The sequence below is a fragment of the Colias eurytheme genome, chromosome 13, assembly GCF_061535395.1.
Source record: "Colias eurytheme isolate Ceu_HAF_F1 chromosome 13, ilColEury1 Martin Lab GWU primary, whole genome shotgun sequence".
Classification (NCBI taxonomy): Eukaryota; Metazoa; Arthropoda; class Insecta; order Lepidoptera; family Pieridae; genus Colias; species Colias eurytheme.
Genome location: NC_142992.1, coordinates 8,887,706 through 8,915,513, shown reverse-complemented (window position 1 = coordinate 8,915,513; position 27,808 = coordinate 8,887,706). Strand labels below are relative to the sequence as shown.

The 27,808-nt window shown below is 40.6% G+C and overlaps 3 protein-coding genes across 3 annotated transcripts; 2 read left to right on the top strand and 1 right to left on the bottom strand.

Annotated features, from left to right (window-relative positions):
* The first annotated feature begins 9,958 nt into the window (after window positions 1-9,958).
* Window positions 9,959-15,128, top strand: LOC149903595 (uncharacterized). Its single transcript, XM_090108912.1, has one exon. It carries the CDS (start codon window positions 10,916-10,918, stop codon window positions 14,462-14,464), a length of 3,549 nt encoding a protein of 1,182 aa, XP_089965038.1. The 5' UTR covers window positions 9,959-10,915; the 3' UTR covers window positions 14,465-15,128.
* A 2,159-nt stretch (window positions 15,129-17,287) lies between these two features.
* On the bottom strand, window positions 17,288-22,684 carry LOC149903594 (uncharacterized). Its single transcript, XM_090108929.1, has one exon. The coding sequence runs from the start codon at window positions 22,682-22,684 to the stop codon at window positions 17,288-17,290; it is 5,397 nt and encodes a 1,798-aa protein (XP_089965055.1).
* Window positions 22,685-26,656: 3,972 nt separating this feature from the next.
* On the top strand, window positions 26,657-27,740 carry mRpS18A (mitochondrial ribosomal protein S18A). The gene is made up of 3 exons (XM_090108827.1): window positions 26,657-26,823; window positions 26,895-27,185; window positions 27,541-27,740. The coding sequence occupies exons 1-3, from the start codon at window positions 26,721-26,723 to the stop codon at window positions 27,681-27,683; spliced, it is 537 nt and encodes a 178-aa protein (XP_089964953.1). The 5' UTR covers window positions 26,657-26,720; the 3' UTR covers window positions 27,684-27,740.
* The last annotated feature ends 68 nt before the right edge of the window (window positions 27,741-27,808 follow it).

Sequence of the window (27,808 nt, the reverse complement as noted above, 5' to 3'; positions counted from 1 at the left end):
CATAGGGATATAGCCTATATCATAATATAGGGACAGAGAAAGCGAAGTCATATTGAAATCATAATCATGGTTAAGTGCAATACTCCTCAGAAATTAGCGGAGTAGTGATTTACATGAGAATAACCGTTTAGCCCTAAGATAAGTCCTTGATGTAACATAAAAATCGTTTAAATCATAGAATAATTGCTGTTATACTCTGGAGTAAGACTTATTCGTGCTTGGTGAAATCCACCCTTATTAGAATCTGAAGAAAATGTTTTATGAAATCATAGTCCCTCTAGTCATCGTTCGTCTGAAGAACACAGAAAGTGTAGTATATTAGCTACATACTTCAATTTTCTTTATGATACCTAGTGATCGTTTATTAAAAATACAAAAAAGTTATTGTGGGTTATCCATAAGAGATAGACATATACCATTCTTTTCTGTAGCCCTTTTCAATGTGTATAATACTTAGTACATTACTAGCTTTCCGCCCGCGTTTTCAAAGAAAAACCCGTTCCCGTAGGATTTCCGGGATAAAACCTATCCTATGTCCTTTCTCGGGTATCAAAATATCTCTATACCAAATTTCATGCAAATTGGTTCAGAACAGACAGACAGACAGAGTTACTTTCGCATTTATAATATTAGTATGGATTTTTATAAACTTGTAGGTTTCAGCCTGCGTTTGCAATGTAAGCGGAAAAAAATGTAATTTTTTACATCACATTAAAAACCTCAAAAATAACAGTACTTCTCCACTATTTATTGGATGTTATTATACATATAAACCTTCCTCTTGAATCAATCTATCTATTAAAAAAAACCGCATCCAAATCCGTTGCGTAGTTTCAAAGATTTTAGTACAAAGGGACATAGGGAAAGAGAAAGCGACTTTGTTTTATACTATGTAGTGATGATGAAATAGAAATAGAAAGCGCTTTATTTGCCACCATGTAAAAAATATTTAAATCTTATAGTACTTAATATAAGACACAAAACAGAAAAAAAAAAAAAAAAAAGACATTAAACGTAACTATGGGTTGTTTTTTTCCACTGCACCTAAGTATATTGCTAATAGAAAGCCATAACTTGTCCGTAAAGTCCATCCGTCGCGTCGATATGGTGCAAATTTGTATCAGCCCTCGGGGGTCTTTGATTACAATCGTCCCTCGCGGTGGTGCAAAAAAATATATGCCCTCACGGGGATTTGCCTGGGCTTGCTTTAGTCAACGAGGGCACGAAAGCAGTTTTATAAGTGGCAGCAAGGGATCTCACTCTTCCGAGGTAGCTGTAGGTAGAAATAGGTTTTGAAATCTCCTTCATCGATAATTATAATATAACGATAGTCTGTTATATATGTAATAACGTAAAATGTTTAAGTAGGTACCCAACGAATGCTGTGAATATTGACGGTAGAGTTATTTAGGATAGAGGATAAATAACGGAAAGTCAATCTTTCTAAACAAAAGCCTCGTGTTATTAGAATATATTACTTGGAACCCCTACCCTTCATGAGGAAGCTATTTTTAGAGAAATTTATTTTTTACTACACATTTTACAAGTTACAACTTTTTAAAACATTTTTTTATGTCTATGTTATGCCTAGTTATTGAATAATTTATACATGATAGCGCGATAACATTATATTTTAAAAGTAATTGATGCACATAATTAATTATTTTAATAATAATAAATTGGATAAAAGTATAAATAATCATTTATTTATCAAATAATAATAATATTTCATATCATATTAAAAAAAAAAACTATCAAAACAACACCTGATAACGGCCTGACCTAACCTGCGCTGTCTGGCCTGACTCACACCAATCGAATACATAGTTGTTTTGATCGTCCTATAAATAACGGTCGTCTGCAGTAGGTAACTGCAGTTGCGGAGCATTCTTATTCTTGTCTTGACTTTGGTCGAGTAAAGATATCTAAGAAATATTATATCAGTATTTAATTACTTATTACAACACGCTAAAATACATTTAAAAGTAAGTTGCGTAAAATTATCTTCTATAGTCTATAGTCTACACTAGTGACTTAAGTGCCCTTACGCACTAGCGGTTAACCGCGGGGGCGGCTAACCGCGCGGTTTGCCGCCTTCCCATTTTAATATGCAGTTATAATATAAAGTTGAAATGTAATATGAAGTTGAAAGTCACATTGGCTTCCATCCATAGAGTATAGTAATACATTGGAAATTTCCATCAAAGAAAATTTAAATCACTAGTCACTAGGTACGTTTCCATTTCCATTTTTAACACAAAACTCACAAACACGTCTCAATATAGTAAGCTTTAAATTACGGTCAAGTGTTTAATCGCTTTGTTTTACCTGAAAATAAAACTCTTATTAAATCAATAAATTTCCATCACCAGACGTAGCAATGGAAGAATCCAAGAAAGCAGCACAAAAAGTAGCAGCCGACGCATCTAACGCCGTGGGCAATACTCTCAAGGGAGTTGAAAATGCCGCAGGCCAAGGACTCAAGGATGCTGGGGCAGTTGTCAATGAGAAAAGCGATACGGTGAGTTTGGAAATGTACCAAATTTGTGTTAGATTTGATAATTTGTAAAGAAGATGATGTTATTGATTTAGATCTAAAAACTAAATATACCTAGGTTGTATACATTCATAACTATCTGTACAACTTAATTGTTTGTTGCCATTTTCATATAAAAAAGGTTAATGGAAAATTCTAGCCCAATTACCTACATAATTATGAATTAATGCATTTATGCTTTTACTTTTTTTTAATTAAACATATTATTTAAATTTCATAAGGATTTTATATTTTCAAATACCTACTTAATAACATAAGTCATACTGATATAACTAACTACATTTTTAATTTAAATACATATATTAATTATGAAAATTGTGTTATTTTTACAGCTTGCCAAAAACTTTTCAACAGCAGCCCATGATGGTGCCGAGGGTGCTGCCGGTCTCCTAAACAAGGGCCTCTCGGCTTTCAAATAAAAATCTCATAAAAATCATCTCCCTTCTTTTTTCTGCGATATCTAGGTATACGGGAAACTGACAGACTGCATTGTAAATAAAATATTTATATATTATTTTAATGTTTAATAATGTGATGAAAAATAAACTTTTATAAGTTTTTAACAGAGTATAATATTAAAAATAATATATCCGCCATATATCCGCTATTATATTTACACAATAATAATACTGTTATCGAAAATTTAGTAAGTATATTTTAATAGAAAATAAGACTAAATATATATACAGCATTTATAAAAAAGCACAATAATATTTGCAAGCTGTTAGATTTCCCAAATTAATTATTTCTCACAAATTAATTTATGATAATTTATATGAATGCATGATATGAATATATTGTGTATTTGTTGTTTAATAAATGCATCTCCATCATTAAATGATTTTTCTTTTATTTAACTATTTTTACCTTACGAAAACAACTTATTCAGGCCACAGAGCAAGTAATATAGTAATTCAGGCAACATATAATATTGATAGAATGCCATTATGTTTAATGATAGATTGGCAAAGCTAAAATATACAAAAAAGGAGAAATTGAAAATTAACTCAGTCTTATTACAATAATAAATTTATCTATACTAATATAAAGCTGAAGAGTTTTTTTGTTTGTTTGAATGCGCTAATCTCGGAAACTACTGGCAAGTGGCACAGTTAGATAGCCCATTTATCGAGGAAGGTTTGTTTGTTTGAACAAGGTTTTGAGTTTTGACGCGCTAATCTCGGGAACTGCCCGAACTACTCGTCTGATTTGAACAATTCTTTCGGTGTTAGATATTATTAGATAGCCCATTTATTGAGGAAGGCTATAGACTTTATATTACTCTACATCTTCCCCAGATTGAACTTATCGGTTTTTTTCCACTGCACCTATATTTCTAATAGAAAGCTTACCTCACCGAGCAAACTGTTTATGGTGGCAGTACACATGGGGCCAACGTGTTGGGCCAACGGGTTGGGCCAACGTGTAGAGAGCTACTTGGCGGTATGTTGGCTTCATTAGCCTAGTTGGCGCCAATATTGGCAGGCCAACCGAATGTTGTCGGTTTTTTGTGCACACATCAAAGGATCTTGGCGCGCTCCGCAAACAGCGTTCACACGTTGGTGTCTTGTTAAGTTTGTTGTTACTCGTCAGCGGAGACGTATCGTTGCGCGTCAATGAAATTTACGTTTAACCATGTTCCGATAGCGATGGAGGCGCCGATGTGGACAAGCAATGAGGTTTTACAATTCGTAGAATTGTATCGACATGAAGGAATAATTTGGAATCCACGGCATGAACTACACAAAAATAAAAACCATATGACTCAATAAATTAGATGTTTTATTTTCTATTTATTATATTATTCTAGATGTTTTCCTTATCTCACTTTCATACAATGCGATAAAAAAATGGATATATTTATAAAATGAGTAAAATATTTATTTATTTATTTATTTATAATTCTTTATTGTGCAAAATATGATCAAACAATAGTATACAAAAGGAAGTAGTAATACAAAAGCATTAATTGCCCAAAAGGCGGCCTTATTGCTAAACAGCAATCTCTACCAGGCAACCTGGCGGGAGAGGAAATGCAAGAAGATAAGTATTAAAAAGTTACTTGTTCTTAAAAATTAAATAACAATATACAATGAGCATGATTTTGATCAAATTGTGCTTTATTACATAAATAATATTATTATCATTTAATATAATAATATTATAATCTTTAAAGTTTCGTTTTATAGGTAGTTAAAATTAAATTAAATGTAAAATGTACACATTTTAAACATTTGAAAAAATCTAAACATATTTTTTAATAATGTTTTATTTATACAGAAATAAATAAATAAAATAAAAAAAGGAAAATAGAGATTGGAAAATGGTATCATTGCAGACGGCAGAGTACACTCATTGTTATTGGTGCACATGTACGTAATAATTAAACGCACTGTATAAATAAATTGCCGCGGCTGCAAGAACTTCTACGGACTACGTCCATTCTTGAAGCGCCAATGCAGAATGATCAGTACGCCAATGTGTGAACAGGAACCTTGATATCCTTATGGTGGCAGTATACATGGGGCCAACGTGTTGGGCCAACGTGTAGAGAGCTACTTGGCGGTATGTTGGCTTCATTAGCCTAGTTGGCGCCAATATTGGCAGGCCAACCGAATGTTGTCGGTTTTTTGTGCACACATCAAAGGATCTTGGCGCGCTCCGCAAACAGCGTTCACACGTTGGTGTCTTGTTCAGTTTATTGTTACGCGTCAGCGGAGACAGTATCGTTGCGCGTCAATGAAATTTACGTTTAACCATGTTCCAATAGCGATGGAGGCCCGAGGCGCCGATTTGGACAAGCAATGAGGTTTTACAATTCGTAGAATTGTATCGACATGAAGGAATAATTTGGAATCCACGGCATGAACTACACAAAATTAAAAACCAATCTCAATAAATCAGATGTTTTATTTTCAATTTATTATATTATTCTAGATGTTTTTCTTATCTCACTTTCATACAATGCGATAAAAAAAAATATATTTATAAAATGAGTAAAATAGAATTAAAAAGTTACTTGTTCTTAAAAATTAAATAACAATATACAATGAGCATGGTTTTGATCAAATTGTGCTTTATTACATAAAAATAATATGTATTATCATTTAATATAACAATATTATATAATCTTTAAAGTTTCGTTTTATAGGTAATTAAAATTAAATTAAGTGTAAAATGTACACATTTTAAAATCTAAAAATAAAAATGTTTTATTTATACAGAAATAAAAAAGGACAATAGAGATTGGAAAATGGTATCATCGCAGACGGCAGAGTACATTCATTGTTATTGATGCACATGTACGTAATAATTAAACGCACTGTATAAATAAATTGCCGCGGCTGCAAGAACTTCTACGGACTAGGTATAACGTCCATCCTTGAAGCGCCAATGCAGAATGATCAGTACGCCAATGTGTGAACAGGAATCTTGATATCCTTCATTTTTTCCCAACACGTTGGCCCAACGCCTTGGCCCCATGTGTACTGCCGCTATTATGCTTAGGTACCTATCATAACTTATCCGTAAAGAAAATCGATCAATGAAGATGTGAAAACAATGCATCTGCCCCATCTGCCCGATATCACAAAAAATTAAAAGCACAGAACATAATATTATATATAATAGGTACTCAGGGGAGATGAAAAGGTGATGAAAAGCGAGCACGGGATTTCATAGTTCATACTTCCAGAACCACAGCACAGAACCTTGCACAGAATAGTAAAAACAAACTTACTGCACAGATATACTTACTGTTCTGTGTAATGGTTCTGTGGTTCATAACTTCATAAGTTTAAATTTATTATAATATTTAAAGCCAAAATAAAAATTTGACCTCTCTGAATATGTTAAGTTATGTGAGAAAAAGATAGAACTGGTGTTTCTTGTTTTGGATGAATGTGAAACAAATTTTACGAAAAAGGCTATTTATAAAACACAATCTAATACATATATAGTAATCTGTGCACAATAAGGTTACACGCTCAGTCTGGCGTCAGTTCAGTCCATCAGTCTGCTCGGCTTGTTAATTGCTCCGAGGCTCAGAGGCTCAGAATGACGGGAGAATTCTCGTCTAACCGGTTGACTGACGGACTGATGGTTCAGAATGACAAAAATACCGTAATAATAACCAGTGCAAACTTAGCACCCCATCTATGGAATTTTGGGTCGAAAATGACCTTGATCGTTAGGTCCCCGTTAGGTCCTTTAAGGTCCACCAATTTTTTCGTTAGGTCCCCTTTAGTTTTTTTTTAAATAATTTTTTAAATTTTAGGTATAAAAAAATTACACTTTAGCACCCCATCCATAGAATTTTGGGTCAAAAATGACCTTAATCTATAGGTCTTCGTTAGGTCCTATAAGGTCCCACAATTTTTTCGTTAGGTCCCCTTTAGTTTTTTTTTAAATATTTTTTTTTTAATTTTGGGTATAAAAAAATTACACTTTAGCACCTCATCCATATCAAAATTGGCGAATTTTATCAAAATCGTATTCTTTACCGTTAGGTCCGTATAGGTCCATCATTGAAATTGTTAAATTATTTATTTTATTAAAATCTATATATTTATAAGAAAGTCGTGTTAGTTACTCCACTTATAACTCAAGAACGGCTGAACCGATTTAGCTGAAAATTGGCAGGGAGGTAGTTTAGAGCCAGGAGAAGGATATAGGATACTAAATATGTACCACGGGCGAAGCCGGGGCACTAGTTATAAAATAATTGAAACCTGCGCATGCGCCTTAGAGCATTAAGACATGCGCACATCATACATAAACAGCGCGAAATTTAAATTGGTATCGTTTCATTTATTAAATCAATAAATAAATCTATACTAGTCACGTCTGGTTCGAAAGATGAGACTGGCTTTTTATTTCGAAAATTTATTTGGCAGCACTTAACAGTTAACTGTCATTAAAACCTGAGTTGTTGATGTGTCAAAGCTTGTCAAAGTGATTTTATTTTCTGCGATTTTAGCTTAGGATTTTAGTGATTTCTAATAATTGAAAACTGAGTTGAAAACATGACGAAAACTTTAAACTATGATTAATAAATTTAAAAAGAAACAATTTGAAAGAGATGTAGTTTTCAAGGAAAAACACACAGTGTGACTTGATATTTTGATACTTTTCATCTTGATTGCATTGCACATTATATGATTTGTTTAATATTATTATTATTATTTTGCATGGATGATACCAGTAATCCAGTTATAAACTATTAAAGCAACAATATAAAATTGAACGATCTGTCCGTTCAAAATGTTTAAAGACACAAAATCAGTATCTCAACGAGATTTCTTCTATGACCGAACCATGTTATTCATGTTGAAGAGCAGTACAAAAAAAACAAGATGGAATAACTGCAGAAATGGAAGAGTTAATGATGTCAGAGATAATGATAGTGATTCTTATTCTTTATTCGCGGCTGAACGCGGCTTTTAGATTTAATATGATTATATTGATTAAACAAAATTTAATTGTATTTTATTATGTTTTTTATTACTTTCACTAGCTGTTCTTTTTTTTATCTGTATCAGATAACTGTACCAGATTACATATATATAATATTATATAGATGAAGAGTTTGTAGAGGTTGTTAATCTCTCAAAAAAACAAAGCTCGTAATAATAAATTAAAGTATCAAAACTTTATTTCCAACTATAACCTAAGTTACCATTAGGTTACCTTAATATGATGATTTTTTGAATTTGCCGCCTTTTCCAGTCTTATCTTTCGTTAGCCGGACTATCACCACAGTATCACCATATTTCCTACAGTATGGCGACGAATGTACTTGTGCAGAGAAACGGAGGGGAACTGGCGGGGGGTCGGGCGACGCGGGCCGCTTAATGCAATCACGCTGAGTTTGCATTAACTATCGCGAAAGGACGACGCAGTCGTATTTTTTGTGTAATAATTTTATTATAGGTACATAGGTACTTACATATTCTATTATGGCGCGCAAAAACTGTTCCGTTTACGGATGTAAATCTACATTGAAATCCCAGAAGGAAACAATATTTCAGAAAGATTGTATTAATAATTGTATCTGTTGAATTAAAATCAAAGCTATGTATAATATGTTGTCCTCATTATTTTCTAATCAGATTGTACATCCCAATGCGAATGCATTACTTCTTAAATGGTATAATATACAATTAAGAACATCCAAAAATAAAGTGTCCACGTAAATAATATTTAGCAGTGCAATATCTGTAATTATATATTTATGAACAAATGATTACCTACATTAGATTTAATAATCGCAATTATTTTGAATGTACATATGAATAAATGATTTCATCATAATATTAATAATCACAATTGTTTTATTGCCCATTTGTTGCAACCCTAGCGTATTTTCGTGTGGCAGCGTAAGTACCTACGCTGGCGGCGGCATCGCGCGACATCAAAGGCGTTTCCTTACTGTAGGAAATAATATTGTAATACTGTGCTATCACTATCATTATTATATTATACATAGTATAAAACAAAGTCGCTTTCTCTGTCCCTATGTCCCTTTGTACGCTTAAATCTTTGAAACTACGCAACGGATTTTGATGCAGTTTCTTTTAATAGATAGAGTGATTCAAGAGGAAGGTTTATATGTATAATAACATCCATTAAATAGTGGAGAAGTACTGCTATTTTTGAGGTTTCTAATGTGATGTCGTAAAAAATTACCAGCCTTACTTATAAAAACTGACTGATCTGTTGCATAAACACCTCTCAGTTAAATAACTCTCAACTCCTTAAACAATGATTAAAATAATCTTAGGGCGTATTCAGAAAGAAAGCTTGAAACTTATAAGCGCTTATCGGCGCTTGTCATGTTCATATATTTTCCTGCGCGGGTTACCAGCACTGACAGGAAAATATATGAACATGACAAGCGCCGATAAGCGCTTACAAGTTTCAAGCTTTCTTTCTGAATACGCCCTTAGGTACTTATAAACCTATCTCAGCAGTCTCTCAACTAAGTTACGTCAATATATGTATTTTTTTCTAGTAACATTATCGAAATAAAACCCACTATTCACGTAAAACTTGACTAAAAATGTACTTTTTGACAAATATGAATGGTAGACTTTATTTTGTATGACGTTTAACTGACAGGATATTGATAACTTTCAAATTTCAAACATTTGTACAGATTTGAGACTTTTGATAAATTCAAATTCAGTTTTAATTTAAAATGAGTTCAATGATCAATAAACGTTCTCGTTCGACGAATTGGAGTGAGGAGGATAAGGTACGTAATGTACACAAGAAATCTAATAGAATGTACTTATTTCCTTACATGTTTTAATGCTTATTAATAAATATATATTGCTCTTTAGAAAGTGCTTCGAAAATAATTAGTGCTCGAGCGAGCACATATTATATTAGAGAATAAGGATATGTTAAAGGTTCTAATTAGGTACTAGTTATAACTATTTGTCGCTAGAGGTCGCTGTACCGAAAACGTGTGTTTTTGCATCGCGCTATTGAATTGTTTGTTCATTTATCAAATACCTAGAGTATACTTAGTTCTGCTATTCGCCAAGAGATGGCATATTTTTGTTTTAAGCCATATTTACATCGCACTATTGTAATTTTTTTGTGTAAACATATATTTGTTTAGAAGAATAAATTTTTCGTTGCTCACTTGGAACTTTTGTTTTATTATAATCGTTCCCGAGAGACAGTGGGTGGCAGGCCTTGGTTCGAACATTTTTTGGTCCTTCGAGCCGGATATTAAGAACCTAGACCAGTGGATTTTTGTATTAAAGTACGGCGCGCAAACCGGTAGTGGATTGCTACTGAAGCGCCATTGTGGTGAGCGGCGTAAGCGCATCCATAAGGAGTGTGCATAAGAAGCTGCAGCATTTCCGCGAGAGGGCGCCACCAGCCTATGGGAACCAGTTCAAGCAGCAAGCACTCGCAGTCTAGTGCTACGTTCCGGCAGAGGGCGGGCCTTCCACACAGCAGCAACTGAGCACGACCAACTATAGAGGGCGCCACTTACGACTGGCAACATATTATGAATGGTTTGAAGAAACAACTGTGAGTAAACATTGTGTACTTGTAAAAATATTTCATTTCGATCTTCTATCAAGTTACAATTATTAGTGAAGTGTTTGGGACTTTAATTATTTTACGTATATTTAGAACATTGTACTTAGTTTAAAATTTAGAGTTAATTTAGACTTAGAATAATTAAGCAAAAAGTGATTAGACGGGGAATCCATGCCCGATTTTTTCTAAGTTGTTTATAAATTTAAACACTTGTAATTTTTTCAAGTTTATTCTTGAACTTAGAATTTTTACTGATTCATATTTTTGTTTCATAAATTTGTGTTATTGTTGTTTAACATGGAATCATTGATTAAAGTACAACTAAACAACAAAAATATTATTTACAAGGGCAGGATCAACTTCAAAAAATCTCCTAAAGAAAGATTGACTCAGTTTTATATTGAAACTCGATTAGAAGCACTCGAGTCACAATGGTCAAATTTTCTTAATACTCATAAGTCTATCATCGAAAAGGCATCTGACAAAGATGCAACCACTAACCCATATTTTACGGCTGACGTCTACGACGAAACAGAAGACATTTATTTCAATTATAAATCAGAATTAAAAGAGTTGTTAAATACACAACAAGATAATTTAAATTGTAATAATTGTAGTAAAGCATCTCAAGTCACATCGAAAGTAAAGTTACCCAAAATTAGTTTACCTATTTTTTCCGGTTTATATAACGAATGGACGTCTTTTCGCGATCTTTTTGTTTCACTTATTCACAAAAATGAAACTTTGGACGACGTTGAGAAGCTTCATTACTTGAAAACACATTTATCTGGAGAAGCTGAACAATTATTGAGATATACTCCTGTCACGGCTTCTAATTACACGGAATCTTGGGCAACTCTCATTAAGCGTTATGACAATAAGAGATTTTTGTCTAATTGCATTTTGAAACGATTTATGAATCAGCCAACCATTGTAAAAGAATCTTCAAATTTAATTAAGAACCTTTTAGATACGACACTTGATTGTTTGCACGGTTTGCGTACATTAGGTATAGATGTGAGTTCATGGGACACAATCATAATATACATAATTAGCTTAAAATTAGATTCCGAATCGCGCAAGTTGTGGGAGGTGAGAGTTAGTTCGAAAGATGAGTTACCATCCTTTGATAGCATGAAAGAATTCTTGGAAACCCGATTTCGATCCCTAGAATATCTAGATCCTAAACAAAATGTTACCCGTTCACATAATCCTAAATCGTTTCATGTAGCTTCTGTGTCTTGTATTCTATGTTCTGGTGATCATAAACTGTGTCACTGCAAGGAATTCGCCGCAAAGGACATTAACTCTCGTCGTGAATTTGCCCGAACCAGTAAAATATGTTATAATTGTCTTAATAGAAATCACAATGTTTATTCATGCCGTCAATCTACCCGTTGCCATAAGTGTAAGAAAAGACACCACACACTTCTGCACCCTAAAACTGTCAACGCTGCTGTGACTGATAGTCCAGCAGATGTAAATGTAGCAGCTGCTACATCTTATCAAGGTGAGTCAACCACCCCTGTTTGTTGTTATGCAAATACTCATAGTCAAGGCTTATTAGCCACAGCTTTGGTCAACGTCGAATCGAGATCTGGAGCTGCCTTTGTTTTAAGAGCTTTGATGGATCAAGGCTCTCAGGTTTCCTTTATCACGGAATCTGCAGTCCAGCTTCTTGGCTTGACCAAGTTACCTGCTCATACCGACATACTCCGTCTAGGCGATGACGAAGGCATTTCAATGCCTTCCAAGTGGATTGTTAAGTTTAAATTGCAGTCTCGCCTAGACCCCAATTTTGTTTTATATGTCGACGCGTATGTTTTAACAAGGCTAACCTCACACCTTCCTGAGAGAAGGATCGTTCAGGCTTTGCCGATGGTTTCGCCTTTGGAGTTGGCGGATCCCTCATTCCATACTCCAGGCAGTATTGATTTGCTGTTGAGCACTAGAGTGGTCGGCGCTGTTCTGGAGGAAGGTTTGATAAGAGGACCACCTGGAGCACCAGTTGCTCAAAGGACTAAGCTCGGTTGGATTTTGTCTGGCGAAGTCCAGTCCGTCGAAACTCAAAAGCCGGCTTGCTACGGCGTAGTTGTTAATTCACAGGTGAATATCAATGATATCAATGATCATCTGAAGAAGTTTTGGGAGTTGGAAGAGTCGGAAGATTCTTCAAATTTGGGGGTTATTTTAACTGAAGAAGAACAGAAATGCGAGGAATTTTACTCTAAAACTACCAAAAGAGACGATACGAGTATCGTTAGATTGCCTTTTAAGACAGACAATCCCCAATGCAAGATTGGCAAGTCAGAGGATATAGCTGACGAGGATGTAGATTATCAACGCATTTTGTGGCGTGACAATACGCAAACTGAGTTACATCATTTGCGTTTGTTGCGTGTAACTTTTGGTACATCCTCGGCTCCATACTTAGCCGTGCGTTCCTTGCAGCAATTGGTTCATGACGAAGGACATGATTTTCCTTTGGTAGCAAAACGTGTTTTGTCTGATTTTTATGTCGATGATTTTCTGTCTGGTTGTAAGACTATTTCTGAAGGCGAACAGAATCATCGTCAGTTGTCCGAGTTGTTGAGTCGTGGAGGTTTTCAAATTCAGAAGTGGTCCACCAATAGCCATGAATTGTTACTCAAGATAAGAGATGGAACGTGTGATTGTGATGAGAACATTATCTTCGAAAAGGATAATGTTATGAAGATTTTAGGTCTAACATGGGATCGAAATTTTGATGAATTTCAATACACTGTCCATCTACCTACTTTGAAGACTCCAGTAACCAAACGGCGAGTGGTATCGGACATAGCTCGTATATTTGACCCACTCGGATGGATCTCTCCAGTTGTTATAACGGCTAAAGTGTTTATACAACGACTTTGGCTTTCGGGTATTGAATGGGATGAGGAACTTCCTCATCAGCTTTTAAAGGATTGGCTCGTATATCGAGACCATTTACATAAACTCACCCAATTTTGCTTGCCCCGGTGGATTCACACTAGTCGACAGGATATTGAGCTCGAACTACAAGTTTTTTGTGACGCTTCCAATAGGGCATTCTCGGCTGTGGTTAATTTGCGATCAGTTGATTCCAACGGCAATATTCATATTAGTCTCATAGCATCTAAGACCAAGGTAGCCCCTATCAAACAGGTGTCCATACCTCGGTTGGAGTTGTGTGGCGCCGTATTGCTTGCGAAACTTCTAAGTGAAGTTTCAGTCACATTAGGCGTTTCAAAAAATAATTTACATGCGTGGACTGACTCTTCGGTAGTTTTAGCATGGCTGACAAGCCACCCCAGCCGTTGGAAAACTTTTGTTGGAAACCGCGTTTCTGAAATACTTTTCATTATGGATGGCGATCAATGGTCACACGTTCAATCGAAAGACAACCCTGCAGATTGCGCTTCGCAAGGTGTTAGTCCGATGGAATTATTGGAACTTGAGTCATGGATGAAGGGACCTAGTTGGCTCAAAAATAAGTCAATTGAATATAGCAAGGGTGAAGTTAGAAATACACATCTTGAAGAGAAGAAGGACAAATTTCTGTGTTACGTAGTTAATATAGGAGATAAAAAAAAAAAAAAAAATGAATTTATTAAAAGATTTTCATCATTGATTAACCTAACGAGAGTTCTTACATATTGCCGAAGGTATTTTTTTTTAATTTTTAAATCTAAAACAAAATTTTCTGTTAATTTAAGGTTTTCCGAAATTTATGAGGTTTTAATGTCGTGCATTCGTGTATGTCAGAGTCATTATTTTGGCTTACCTAGGCTTACCTCGCTTCATCCGTATCTCGACAGTGAACACATATTGAGAGCTGGAGGATGATTTGCCTCCTACGCGATTGCTTCATTGGGTAATTTTAGATAAGCACACTGGTTCGGACAAGGTCACAAGAGTTGTGTCTTTGCGTTGCAAGGGTTCAATCATTAAACGCCCCACCTCAAAGCTGATTGTGCTCCCAGTCACTACGTCCGCGTAGTATTCATGCAATTTGTATCGGAGTTATTTTCATGTATTTTTTTATTATTATTGTGCTCCCAGTCACAACGTACGCGTAGTTATTCATGTAATTTGTATCGGAGTTATTTTTATGTATTTTGTTTTTTTTATTATTATTGTTTACAGTCCACTTACTCTATTCTAAAACATGTATTGTGTTTTAAGACGTTACTGCCATTAATGTTTCATGGTGGGCGGTAACGCAGTTATCAATGTATGTAGTTTTAAGTGATGGACATTCTGTCCATGGTGGGCGGAATGTTAAAGGTTCTAATTAGGTACTAGTTATAACTATTTGTCGCTAGAGGTCGCTGTACCGAAAACGTGTGTTTTTGCATCGCGCTATTGAATTGTTTGTTCATTTATCAAATACCTAGAGTATACTTAGTTCTGCTATTCGCCAAGAGATGGCATATTTTTGTTTTAAGCCATATTTACATCGCACTATTGTAATTTTTTTGTGTAAACATATATTTGTTTAGAAGAATAAATTTTTCGTTGCTCACTTGGAACTTTTGTTTTATTATAATCGTTCCCGAGAGACAGTGGGTGGCAGGCCTTGGTTCGAACAGATACGTCGACTAATACAAATACAGCAAAAAAACTTGCATGGGAAGATGTTTTGTCTTGGTTATTTTAGTTTTACTTATTCTAACAGTTTCTTGTATTTAATAAATTGTTACAGTGTAATAACATTATTATTGTATTTATATTTCAGTTATAATATCATTTCACTCCATAAAAGGGACTTAAGCCAAATACAAAATCAGTGGAGGAATTTGAAGAAAGCTAAGGCTTCGGAACACAAATTTAGAACGGCAAGAAACATGACAGGCGGGGGACCTCCGCCACCAAGTCCTCCGCCTGAAGATCAAGAGCTTATAGCAGCTCTTCCTAATGAGTTTGTGGTTGATAACAATCCTTTCGATAGCGATGCAACACATGGCCAACAGGTTTATATTTTTTACATTTTCTACTGCTATTATTCCTTAATTTGGAATATCCATTAAGGGATAATAGCGCTATGCATATATAGTTTTTTATTGTGAGATTGAGTAATTATATTTTATATATTTATAGGAAGTTACTAAGGAGTCTGCTGATGATACATTGAAATTGAATGAAAATGATGAAAGCACTGCACATGCATAGGTAATCATATTATATAATAATTTGTATAATATTTTTATCAGTTATGTTATACAAAAATATCAGTATTATAAATAAAATTTATATTATTTTAAAATAATTATTATTTTTTTATTTTTAGCCTGAATTGCCAAATTTCTCCACTGAATTGCCACGTATAAATCCTACACATCATATTTTCAAAGCTAAACCAAAAAAAACGTAAGTATGTAATGTTGAAAATAGAATTTCATGAAATTTCCTGTGCTTATTGTTCAGCTGTGATTTATGTGAAATAATGTTTAATGTTTATGTTATTTTTACAGTGGGAAATCAAATTCCAATTACGAGCATCAATTATTCCTCCTTGCAAAAAAAAGCAGGGAGGAATTAATGAAGCAACAACAAGAGTTGCATCTATTAAGAATAGAGCAAGAGAGGGAGCTTCACCTATTAAGAATAGAACAAGAGAGGGAGCTTCACGAGAAGAAGCTCCAAATACTTGCATTAGAGGAGGAATATTTAAAAAAAATAAATTTTGAAAAATAATAAAATATGGTTTTTATTGATTAAAATAAGTTTCAATATAAATGGCCCTGTTTATATTTTCGTCTTCATCTTCTATATTATCAGGGATAGTTGGATCGATTAATAATTGATTTTCAAGGCCTGAAGGATCTAGAAAAATACAAAATAAAGAATTAAAATATGCTTATTTTTTATGTATTGGCATTATTAAATATACTTTGTTTACATATTAGTTTGCACAAATACCTTGATTTAAAATAGACTCATTAAAGAGTATTGCTAAATTGTGCAAAACTGCACAAGCAACAATAGTGGTCTTGATCACTTGCAGAGACCCTCGCATTGTTTCGTTGAGTATGCGGAATCTTTGCTTCCACACCCCAAAGCAACGCTCTACAGTATTCCTCGTTCGTATGTGACTCAGTGTTGTGGACTGTATAAGTTTGTTGGGTTCGTGGTCGAAATAAAACCCTTCCTTCGACATACATAAGTACATATATTTTCTCTTTACAATTACAATTCCTAATCACTATTACTTATTAACTACTTGTCTGTAATAAGCACTTGCTCGAACTGATCACTATTAGTACTTATTCGCTACTGGTCTGGAGTAAGCACTTGCTCGAACTGAACTCCATTTGAAAATTCGTGCTATTTATATGCGTCGCCGGCGGGGAGATTCAAAGCGGCGGCGGCATCCAAAAGGCGGCGAGACTCAAAGCGGCGGCGGCATCCAAAAGGCGGCGAGACTCAAAGCGGCGGCGGCATCCAAAAGCGGCGGCGGCTGTCTTGTATGTGCCGCCTAGGCCACGCCTCCTCCACGTGTAAACGCAATGCACGTGGCGTTCTGAGTACAGCGCGATAGGCGAAACCGCGGTGCGCCTCGTCGAAACCGCGGTGCGCCTCTCTTCCACGTGCAGCGTTAATATTCCGCCTCATACACGTGGAGCCGCTGCGCGGGGAGCCCCGTTACCGCCTGCGTGTGCTCGTCCTTTACAGTCCTCCCCCCGGCGTAGCTTGCGTAGCCTCCTTCATCACGACGAGCTTGCTGACGGGGCGTCTGAAGATCCCGCTCTTTGTCTTCACTTCGGCTACCCGCACAGCGTCGTCCGGCCCGGCGTGAACGCGCACCACGACTCCCATGGGCCATGTGTTGCGCGGCAAGACGTGGTCCACGATGATGACCACGTCACCTTCCTCGAGGCGTCGCGTGTCCTTTCGCGCCTCCCCCCGTGGCACGAGCGTCGGTAGGTACTCCTTGATCCATCTGCGCCAGAAGTGGTCGGCGAGCGCCTGGCTGGCACGCCAGGTCCGTCGGTCTGCTTCGTCGCACGGCCCCGTCGTCGGCAGTCCCGTTGAGGAGCCCAACAGGAAGTGGTTGGGCGTGAGGGCTTCGGGGTCGTCTGGGCTCACGCTCACGTGAGTCAGCGGCCTCGCGTTCACCGCGAACTCCGCCTCGGTGAGTAGAGTCCGCAGCACCTCTTCTGGCGGCGCCTTCTCCCGTAGTGTCGCGCCGAGCGCGGTTTTCACCGACCGCACCAGCCGCTCCCATGCACCGCCTTGATGCGGCGCACCCGGCGGTATGTAGCGCCACTCCATCCGGTGGCGCAGCGCTTCTTCTTGTAGCGCCGGCGCCCACTCGTTGTACGCCTTCTTCAGTTCTTGATCGGCGCCCCTGAAGTTTGTTCCGTTGTCCGAATACATCAGACGAGGCCACCCTCTGCGCGCCGCCATTCTCCTCAGCGCCATGATGGCTGAGTCCGTTGACAGAGATGCGACGAGCTCCAGGTGCACGGCGCGCGATGTCAGGCATGTGAACAGCGCGCCCCATCTCTTCTCTCTTCTTCGTCCGATCTTGACCATCATTGGCCCGAAGTAGTCGACCCCGCAGTTGGTGAAGGGTCGGTGGAACGGGTCGAGGCGAGCGCGCGGCAAGTCCCCTTTGGCTGGGACCTGCGGCATTGCTCGGCGTACTCGGCACAGCGCGCAGTTCTTCTCCACGGCGCGCACTGTAGGCCGCAGGTGGATGACCCAGTAGCGCTGCCTCAGGTCGTTGGTGACGCGCTCGCGGTTGGCGTGTCCGGCGGCACAATGTTCCTGTAACACTATTAGTCTGGTTATTCTGTGCCGGCCGTCGAGGATTACCGGCTTCTTCATTGTGTCGGGTGCCGTGGCTGCGTTTATGCGGCCCCTTACTCTCAGCACGCCGTCTTCCATTACCGGGTCCAATTTGTACAGTCTACTGGATCTGCTGATGGGGCGCGCGTCCTTGATTCGCTTTATGTCTTCTCCAAAGCTGTCGTTCTGTGCGCGCTGTACCAGCAGTCGTTCGGCTTGCTCCAGGTGGCGACATTCTAGTCTCGTCGCCGTGTGTCTGATGCGTATGTCGATGAATGCGAGCACCCTTGCTGTTGCTCCCACCAGTGTGCGGAATTTGGAGAAGCGCTCTGGATCCGGCAGCCATTCCATCTTCCGTGGCAGCTCGCTTACATGCAGTACATCAGCCTCGTCCGTAGTTTCTCGTAGTTCCTTCTCCGTGGGCCACTGGTCCTCCGTCTTTGTCAGGAATTCTGGACCCTGGAACCATCGATCATGTCCCGTGGTGAAACTTAGGCGGGTGGCGTCGTCGGCAACGTTTTCATGAGTCGGCAGCCACCGCCACTCTTCCCTTTGTGTTAGTTCTCCAATCTCACCGAGGCGATGCGCGACGAACGGCGTGTATCTCTTTGCATCGTTGCGCACCCAGTGCACCACCGTCGATGAGTCTGTCCAAAACCAAGTACGAGATATGTCATACCTGTGCTCTCTTCTTATCTGATCAGCGAGTCTGGCGCCGATCACCGCCGCCTGCAGCTCTAGGCGCGGGATTGTCTGCGCGCGCCGTGGTGCCACCTTTGCTTTCGCCGAGACGAGTTTCACTTGTATGCTGCCGTCCGTTCGCCGCATACGCCAGTACGCCACGGCTGCATACGCTTGTTCACTGGCGTCGCATAGCACGTGCAGCTCGATGTCTTCGACGTTGTCCGTTGTGTAGCATCGCGGCAAACGTAGCGCGCTGACCGCTTCCAGCTGCGCCAGCCAGCCCGCAAACTGCTCGCCCTCTTCTTCAGGTATTGGTTCGTCCCATGAAATTTGGAGGCGCCACAGGCTCTGCAATATGATTTTAGCACGGATGGTGAAATAACTTAAGAGGCCTAGTGGGTCATAAATTGACATTACCGCACTTAATGCTTCGCGCTTGGTTGGCGGGCGCTTGCGATCTCGCACCTCCACCGGTACCCTGTTCATTGCTGTGTTGAATCCTAGCGCGTCTTGCTCGGCGTCCCAAATTAGCCCGAGGATCTTCGGGGCTGGCTGCGCTCCTCCCAGCTGCGTTGGTGTGCTGGCGTGCAGTTCTCGTGGCACGTCCCTCAGCACGCTCCTATCGCTGGCGTTCCATCCTCGTAGCTTGAAGCCTGCCGCCGCGTGCACCGTCCGTATTTCTTCGATTGCTTGTCTGGCTTCCTCCGCGTCGGCGTAGCTCACTACCAGATCGTCCATGTAGTGGCTCTTAGTTATCGCTTCTAACGCCATTGGATATTGTTCTGCGTGCTGCTGCGCATTATGATTACGGATGTAATGCGCCATAAACGGAGAGCTCGCTGCGCCGAATATCATGGACGTCATCTTGTAGTGCTGTGGCGGCGTGTCGCGTCGGCTCCCCCTCCATAAAAACTGCTGCGCTGGCTGGTCTTCGGGTCTTATTTTTACTTGTAAGAACATCTCCTCTATATCTGCCGTGACTGCCACTGCCTTTTCCCTGAATCGAAATAATATACCCGGCAGTGATAGTAGCAAGTCTGGGCCCTCAAGCAGTTCGTCATTTAAACAAGTCCCGTGGCTTTTGGCTGCCGCATCGAAAACCAATCGCTGCTTCCCTGGCTTGTTGGGATTGGTCACAGCGAAATGCGGCAGGTACCAGCACACGCTGCTCTCGCCTTCACTGCCATCGCATGGAACCGCATACCTTTTCTCAAATAAGTTGTTCATGTGCTTGGTGTACTCGGCTGCGAATTCCGGCGCGGCGTCCATCTTGGCTTCAATCTTCAGAAGTCTCCGCAGCGCGGCATTGTAGCTCGGCGGCATGCGGACATTATCTTTCTTCCATGGCAGGCCGATTTCATACCCGCCCGGCGTCTTCTTCGTAGTCATCTCGACGATTGACGTCGCTCGTCGGTCGGCTTCACCAATGCGCGGTCTACTGGCTATGTTCAATGATTCTATCTTGAAGTGTTCTTCCACCAGGTTGTGCAGCCGTAGGTCCGCTTGCTGCTGTTCTCGGACGTGAAGCACGCAGTCCCTTTCGACGATCATTCGACGCGGCGTTGTCCCATGTATCACCCAGCCGAGATTTGTCTTGGAGGCGGCAGGTTCGTCTGCGTCGCCCGTCCGAAGTTCTCTTGTCACGATATGCTCCCAGTGGTCGGTACCCACCAGGACACCCGCGCGTGCTTGTTCGTAACATACCTCATGTTCCGGTATGTCGCGCAGGTGTCTGTACCGAAGCAGGGAACCCGGGATGGACTGCTGATGCAACTGTAGCTTCTTCATCGTGCGGGCGCGCAGGTCGTGTAATGTCCCGTCGCTCTGCCCCCGCAGCTGCACCGTCACCAGTCGACTTCCTTCTTCAATCTGCTCCATGTTCGCCCCGTGGATGCGGAGCGGCGTGGCGGGACCTTCGGCGCCGATTTGTCGCGCCAGGTCCTCATCAATGAGGGTGATGGTGGAGCCCTCATCGAGCAGTGCGTGCGTCGATACCTCCCCCCGTGGGCCGACGACGGTGACTGGACACATCTTCAGCAGGACGGCGCGGGGCGGTGCGGTTGCGCGGTCAGCAACCGCCATGACGGTTTCTTCGGTCGACGCAGCAGGCTCTTCTCTTCTCACGTCGTGCAGTGATGAATGATGCGGGCGGCGGCACTGGTTCACGCCGCATGGTTTCGCTCGACAGTAGATGCGCCGATGTCTCTTCGTGGCGCACTTGAAGCAGGCGCCCTTTTCCCTCACCAGCGCCCACCGCTCATCCACCGACAGCTTGGCGTAGCGCGGGCAGGCAACCATGGTGTGGTCGCGCCCGCAGCATAGGCAGAAGTCTTCTTTCTTCTCTTCTTTCTTCTCTTCTTTCTTCTCCTCTTCATCACCACTGCTGGAAACTATGGCGTATACTGCCGACTTCCTTCTCGGTGGAGCAGGTCGCACTGCCGCTGCTGCCGCTGCTGCCGTGGTGTCTCTGCGCGCTGGCGCAGTGCTGCTCGTCGGCGCGTATGTGTAGCGGAGCGCCTGGTCCGCCTCTCTCATCAGGAAGCGGGACAGCACCACAATTTCCGGATCTGCCGTACCTTCCTGTGAATATGCATAGTCGCACCATCTGGACCGCAGGTGCGGACTTAGTTTGTCCAATATCTCCCTTGCTAGCATAGGATTGTATAAGTACCCTTTCCTATCTATGGTTTGAAGTATGCATACCACGTTCTGTACCTTCACAGCGAAGCTGTTGATGTCCTTGGCCGCTGCTCCAGGTCGCGGCAGCTTCCTCAGGTCCTCCATGGCCCTGTCGATAATTATCTCGGGCCTCCCGAAGCACTGCTCCAAGGTTTTCATGACTGCTTCAGGCGATGAAGCAGTGTGAAGCAGCGCTGCCACGGCGTCCCTTGCTTCCCCCTTCAGGCATGTACGCAGCCGCTGGATGTTTTCTGCGTCGGACACTTGGTACATGCTGCTTGTATCCCGGTAGGCTGCTCGGAACGGCAGCCACTCTTCAATCGCACCTGAAAATATTGGAAGGTCCGCGTGGCGTAGGCGCGGTCGCGCCATCTTCTCTAGGGATGCCGCCAGCTGCTCTATTCCTGTTCGTCTGGTCGGCGTCGGCGATCTTCCTCTTCTTAGTTCGGATCTCTGGTGTCTGTCATCCTTCGGCACAGGATGTGACTGGAGCCACTCGTCCACCTTGTTTCGTTCTTCTGTCGCGGTGACGATATCTTCCGGCAGGCCCTCGTCTTCCTGTATGGCGGACACCTCGAACTGTAAGCGTTTATTTATTAGTTCTTTCTCAATTTGTAGTTCTTTTCTCTGGATAGCGGCGAGTCGCTCTGCCGCTTCTAATTCCGCCGCCTTAATCCGCCGCGCCGTACTCGCCGACGACCGCACCGATCTAGCGGATCTCGCTGGCGAATGCCGTCGCGGTTGCGGCGGGATCTCCATTGTGTCTGTGGCTGACGTCAAGCGTGCGTCAGATGGCGATGCTAACGGGTCCAGCACCAGCCGCCGCATTCGTTCTTGCCGCACACGCTCTGTCTCCTGGCTCCGGTCTTCAACTTCCACAGCGTCACCCTGGCTGCGGGTTACCACCATGCCTAGTGACGCACCGCAGGCTTATACTGGCAGACTCGTTCCGCTGACCAGCACCCCTGATTCCCGGCGCGTACCACTAGGTCACCACTGGCGGCCCGTGTCTGCCCGTAAAAAACCTTACGACTCACCTTATTGGACTAGTACCAACAGCGCGGCCCCGTCGGTAGGTACCTGACTCGCCTGGTGACGATCAAAAACACCAGCAGGCTAGTACCAACGTTACCGGTTTGCCGATATTCGTCCCTCGAAGGTGAGCTCGTTGCCGATGCGTACCTCTCTTCGGCAGGATCTGGTCTTCCACGTGCAGCGTTTCTTCCTTGAAGTATCCGGTGCTCGTTGGATCACACGTTGTTATCCGGCGATCGAAGGGTCACACGTTGTTATCCGGCGATCGAAGGACCACACGTTGTTATCCGGCTCGAAGGACCACACGTTGTTGTGGACTGTATAAGTTTGTTGGGTTCGTGGTCGAAATAAAACCCTTCCTTCGACATACATAAGTACATATATTTTCTCTTTACAATTACAATTCCTAATCACTATTACTTATTAACTACTTGTCTGTAATAAGCACTTGCTCGAACTGATCACTATTAGTACTTATTCGCTACTGGTCTGGAGTAAGCACTTGCTCGAACTGAACTCCATTTGAAAATTCGTGCTATTTATATGCGTCGCCGGCGGGGAGATTCAAAGCGGCGGCGGCATCCAAAAGGCGGCGAGACTCAAAGCGGCGGCGGCATCCAAAAGGCGGCGAGACTCAAAGCGGCGGCGGCATCCAAAAGCGGCGGCGGCTGTCTTGTATGTGCCGCCTAGGCCACGCCTCCTCCACGTGTAAACGCAATGCACGTGGCGTTCTGAGTACAGCGCGATAGGCGAAACCGCGGTGCGCCTCGTCGAAACCGCGGTGCGCCTCTCTTCCACGTGCAGCGTTAATATTCCGCCTCATACACGTGGAGCCGCTGCGCGGGGAGCCCCGTTACCGCCTGCGTGTGCTCGTCCTTTACACTCAGGTTGTACCTTTCTTCTGCCTGTGTCCTTGGTCTTAATATTGGTGTTAGAAGATGCGAAGTACAAGGATACCCGCTATCTCCAATCAGCTTCCCATGAAATTCATTCTCCTCAAACCTCCGCTTTATTGAGCTTTCTCTATATATGCGGGAATCATGTGTACTTCCTCTCCAGTGACACACAATATCGCAGATGGTAAAAATGTACTTTAAGGGCCGTTGAGGGGGGGGTAAAGGGGGGGGGAGGAGGGGGGGAGAGGAACCCCCTCTGTGAAGGGGGAGGTGCGGAACCCCCCCCCCCCCTTTTCGAGAAAAATGCAAAACAATTTTTAAGGTTATGTAACGAAATGTAATAGGAAAAAGGGGGTAATGGAGAGGAGATTTGGCAGGGAGGGTTGGAAAAAGGAGGGGGGATAAGAATACAACATAAAATACAGTAATTTTTGACATTTTTTTTAATAGTTTCGAGAGAAAATTTAAACTTTTTTAAGGAGGGGGAAACGAGTGGGCTTCGCCAGAAGACTCGCTTCGTCGCCCCCTCGCTTTACAAAAACACTCTAGTTGTGTGACAGACAAGACCACGTGGGATCGGGGTGCTCCGATTCGGTTCTGCTACTCGAAGTGACCTAACTCGACTCAAGTCGGGGTGCTCTGATTCGGATATGCTACTCAATGTAACCTAAATCGACTCAAGTTGGGGTGCTCTGATTCAGATCTGCTACTCAAAGTGACCTAATTTGACTCAAGTCAGGGTGCTTCGATTCAGATCTGCTACTCAAAGCGGGCTAACCCAATTGGTGTGCTCGATCTCAAATCGACTTTCGATTTTTTCTTTTATGGTAAAAAAAAATATTTAGAATTAACTGAATGTACTCACAATATTATCGAATTCCCTGAACTAAAAAAATTCCTGATTTTACTGATAAGAGATCCCAGAGATTGTTTATTATGGTACCATTCTTGGGCTACATAAAAATGGATTTATATTTACATTGCAAATACAAATTTGAAAAAAATCGATTTTCCAGAAATCGATTTTTATATTGTGTCAGACACTGCCTTAGCTCCGGCGCTACGGGAAGTGCAGCCCTTCCGCCCTTGCGTGACAAAGCACGGTCGCCCGTACTCCGCTTCGCAGCTTCGGCTTGTTGGTCGCCTTCAGCGACCAGCCTCAGCCGCTCCGCTCCGCACGGCTCCTGAGCTTTGTCACGGCGGGCGAGGGCTGCTCTCCCTCCGCGCCTCCGGCTTTTTACATACACTCTAGGGGTAGGGCAGACAAGACCACGTGGAATTCGGGGTTGACAGCTTCGGTTCTGTGGCAAGTCTTATGATAATGCAATGCTTATTTTAGCGTAACGTTTTTTAGCTAGATTTGGACTTTCGCAGCTTAATATTGAATACATAATATTCCATCATTGAAAAAAATTACATTTTACAAGAATTGTACTTGCAAAAACGAAACGCAACAAAAAAAAACAAATGTCAAGATGGTTGCTCGAAATTGTATGAAAAATTATGAAACTTTGATAATTAATTTCTAAAAAACTATAAATCTCCGCCGGTTAAGATTTTACGGGTCAGTTACTTAGGCATAGACCTTTCTCCAAAAAAATTTTGGTTGCCCAACTCGATGGCCCTTAAGGTACATTTTAGCCCACAAGTCACATCTACCTCATGCCGGCCCCAATATCGAATAACTGCCATCACTTGCAGTTCCACTGGAATACCGCCCCCTCGAGTGTCCACGCGAAGGTCATCCCGAATCAAATTAATGATTTGTTGCATGTTATTCTTTCCGAATCTATACCTCGACCGTAGTGTGGCCCTGTGGCCGCTACAAAAAATATATTGACACCATAGATTGACACTAATACCAGGTTATTTTAATTCTAGGTTGAAAAGTAGGTTTTTAATAAATAAGCACTCTCAGAACAATAGATTTATTTAATAAATGAAACGATACCATTTTAAATTTCGCGCTGTTTATGTATGATGTGCGCATGCCTTAATGCTCTAAGGCGCATGCGCAGGTTTTTATTATTTTATAATTTTAATAAAATAAATAATTCAACAATTTCAATGATGAGCCCATACGGACCTAACGGTAAAGAATACGATTTTGATAAAATTTGCCAATTTTGCTATGGATGGGGTGCTAAAGTGTAACTTTTTTATACCTAAAATTAAAAAAAAATTATTTAAAAAAAAACTAAAGGGGACCTAACGAAAAAACTGTGGGACCTTATAGGACCTAACGGAGACCTATCGATTGAGGTCATTTTTGACCCAAAATTCTATGGATGGGGTGCTAAAGTGCATTTTTTTTTATACCTAAAATTTAAAAAATTATTTAAAAAAAAACTAAAGGGGACCTAACGAAAAAATTGTGGGACCTTAAAGGACCTAACGGGGACCTAACGATCAAGGTCATTTTCGACCCAAAATTCCATTGATGGGGTGCTAAGTTTGCACTGGTGTAATAATAACCGTGTTTTTCATCCATCATTCTGGCATCAGTATAAGTTGGTTGAAAATTATTTTAAGTAATTTGGATTTTGATTATTTCATTAACATTTTTTTCAATGTTTGTACTACCCACAGGTACTACCCGTATATATTATATTACTCTATGGTTTGTACCTTCATCCATACTTATATTTATTTTTTTAACACAATTTGAATTAACTTTGATTATTTCGAAAAAACTACAATGAAACGAAAGCCATTAATTTTTTTCCAACAATTAATAATTACTAACGATAAATCGATTGCACGCATCAATTCACGCGCATTACTTTTTCTGTGCTCGATTGTGCGAAGCGTTGCTGTAGTTGGAACATTCAACGTTAAGCATTATGCCGCATAATGCGCTCTAGTGCTGTAATTGGAAAACGGGAACATCCTTCCTCTATTGTGAGTTGTGACTGACAATTTGTCAAACTTGACAAACTGTCATTGTGTATGTACGAACTACGAATAACGAAAACTTCTTGTACGAAAATTATTATGAGTAGAATTATCTGAAAATGGCCTTACTTACAAAAACTACATTTTCCTTAATTAAAAATGCGATAACATCAACATCTGTACGGGCTTTGTCCCTAACGCAACAATTGAATATAAAGGAATGTAAGTATCATCGACAAATTTCATATACAATGATCATAACATAACCTTAAATAATTAATGTACATTTTCAGTGAGAGAATATAAAGAGGGAAATAAATTAGTAGTCGAAGGTGTAACAATTCCTTCGCCGCGTTCAGAAGTGTTAGTAAAGGCGGAGAATGTGCCCGGCTTGCCTTTACCTGAAGCCGAGAAACCGCTATGTTACATGTGTAAATTGGGGCTGGATGTTAAGCATACCGATGTCTTGATATTGAGTCAATTCGTACGATCAGACGGCTGCATGCTACCACGTCGTATCACTGGTCTATGTAGGAGACAACAGTTTAAAGTTGGCAAAATGGTAACAATGGCACAAAAAGCTGGTTAGTATTCAAGTGTTTGTATAAAGTAATCTATACAAATATTATAAAGAGGAAAGGTTTGATTTTTTGTTTGTTTGTTTGTTTGTATGAATTGAATAGGCTCCGAAACTACTTGGCAGATTTGAAAAATTCTTTCACTGTTGGAAAGCTACATCATTTCTGAGTGACATAGGCTAGGTTTTATCCCGGAAATCCCACGGGAACGGGAACTATGCGGGTTTTTTTTTTAAAACGCGGGCGAAGCCGCAGGCGGAAAGCTAGTAATATATATTAATCCCTCTGAAGATTCATTCAAGTTTATTAATGATACTAATAATGTTTTCTTATCTACTTTAATTTAATAATATATTTTCAGGTCTCATGATTAACCTAACTCCATCATTTTGTAAGAAGGATCCAAAGAAAAGATATGGATTCAAAAAGTTCAACACTTACTTTGATGAGTCAACTATCTTTATGAAGAGAATACCAGATCAAAAGGATAAATTTAAGCGATAAATATAGATTTATAATATTATGTAATTCTGATTTAGATAATAAAGTAGTTAAATAAAATTGTTTGTTTTATGTAATTCAATACTAATTTTCAGCCCAATCATTACTTCTCCTGACTATTTATTTGT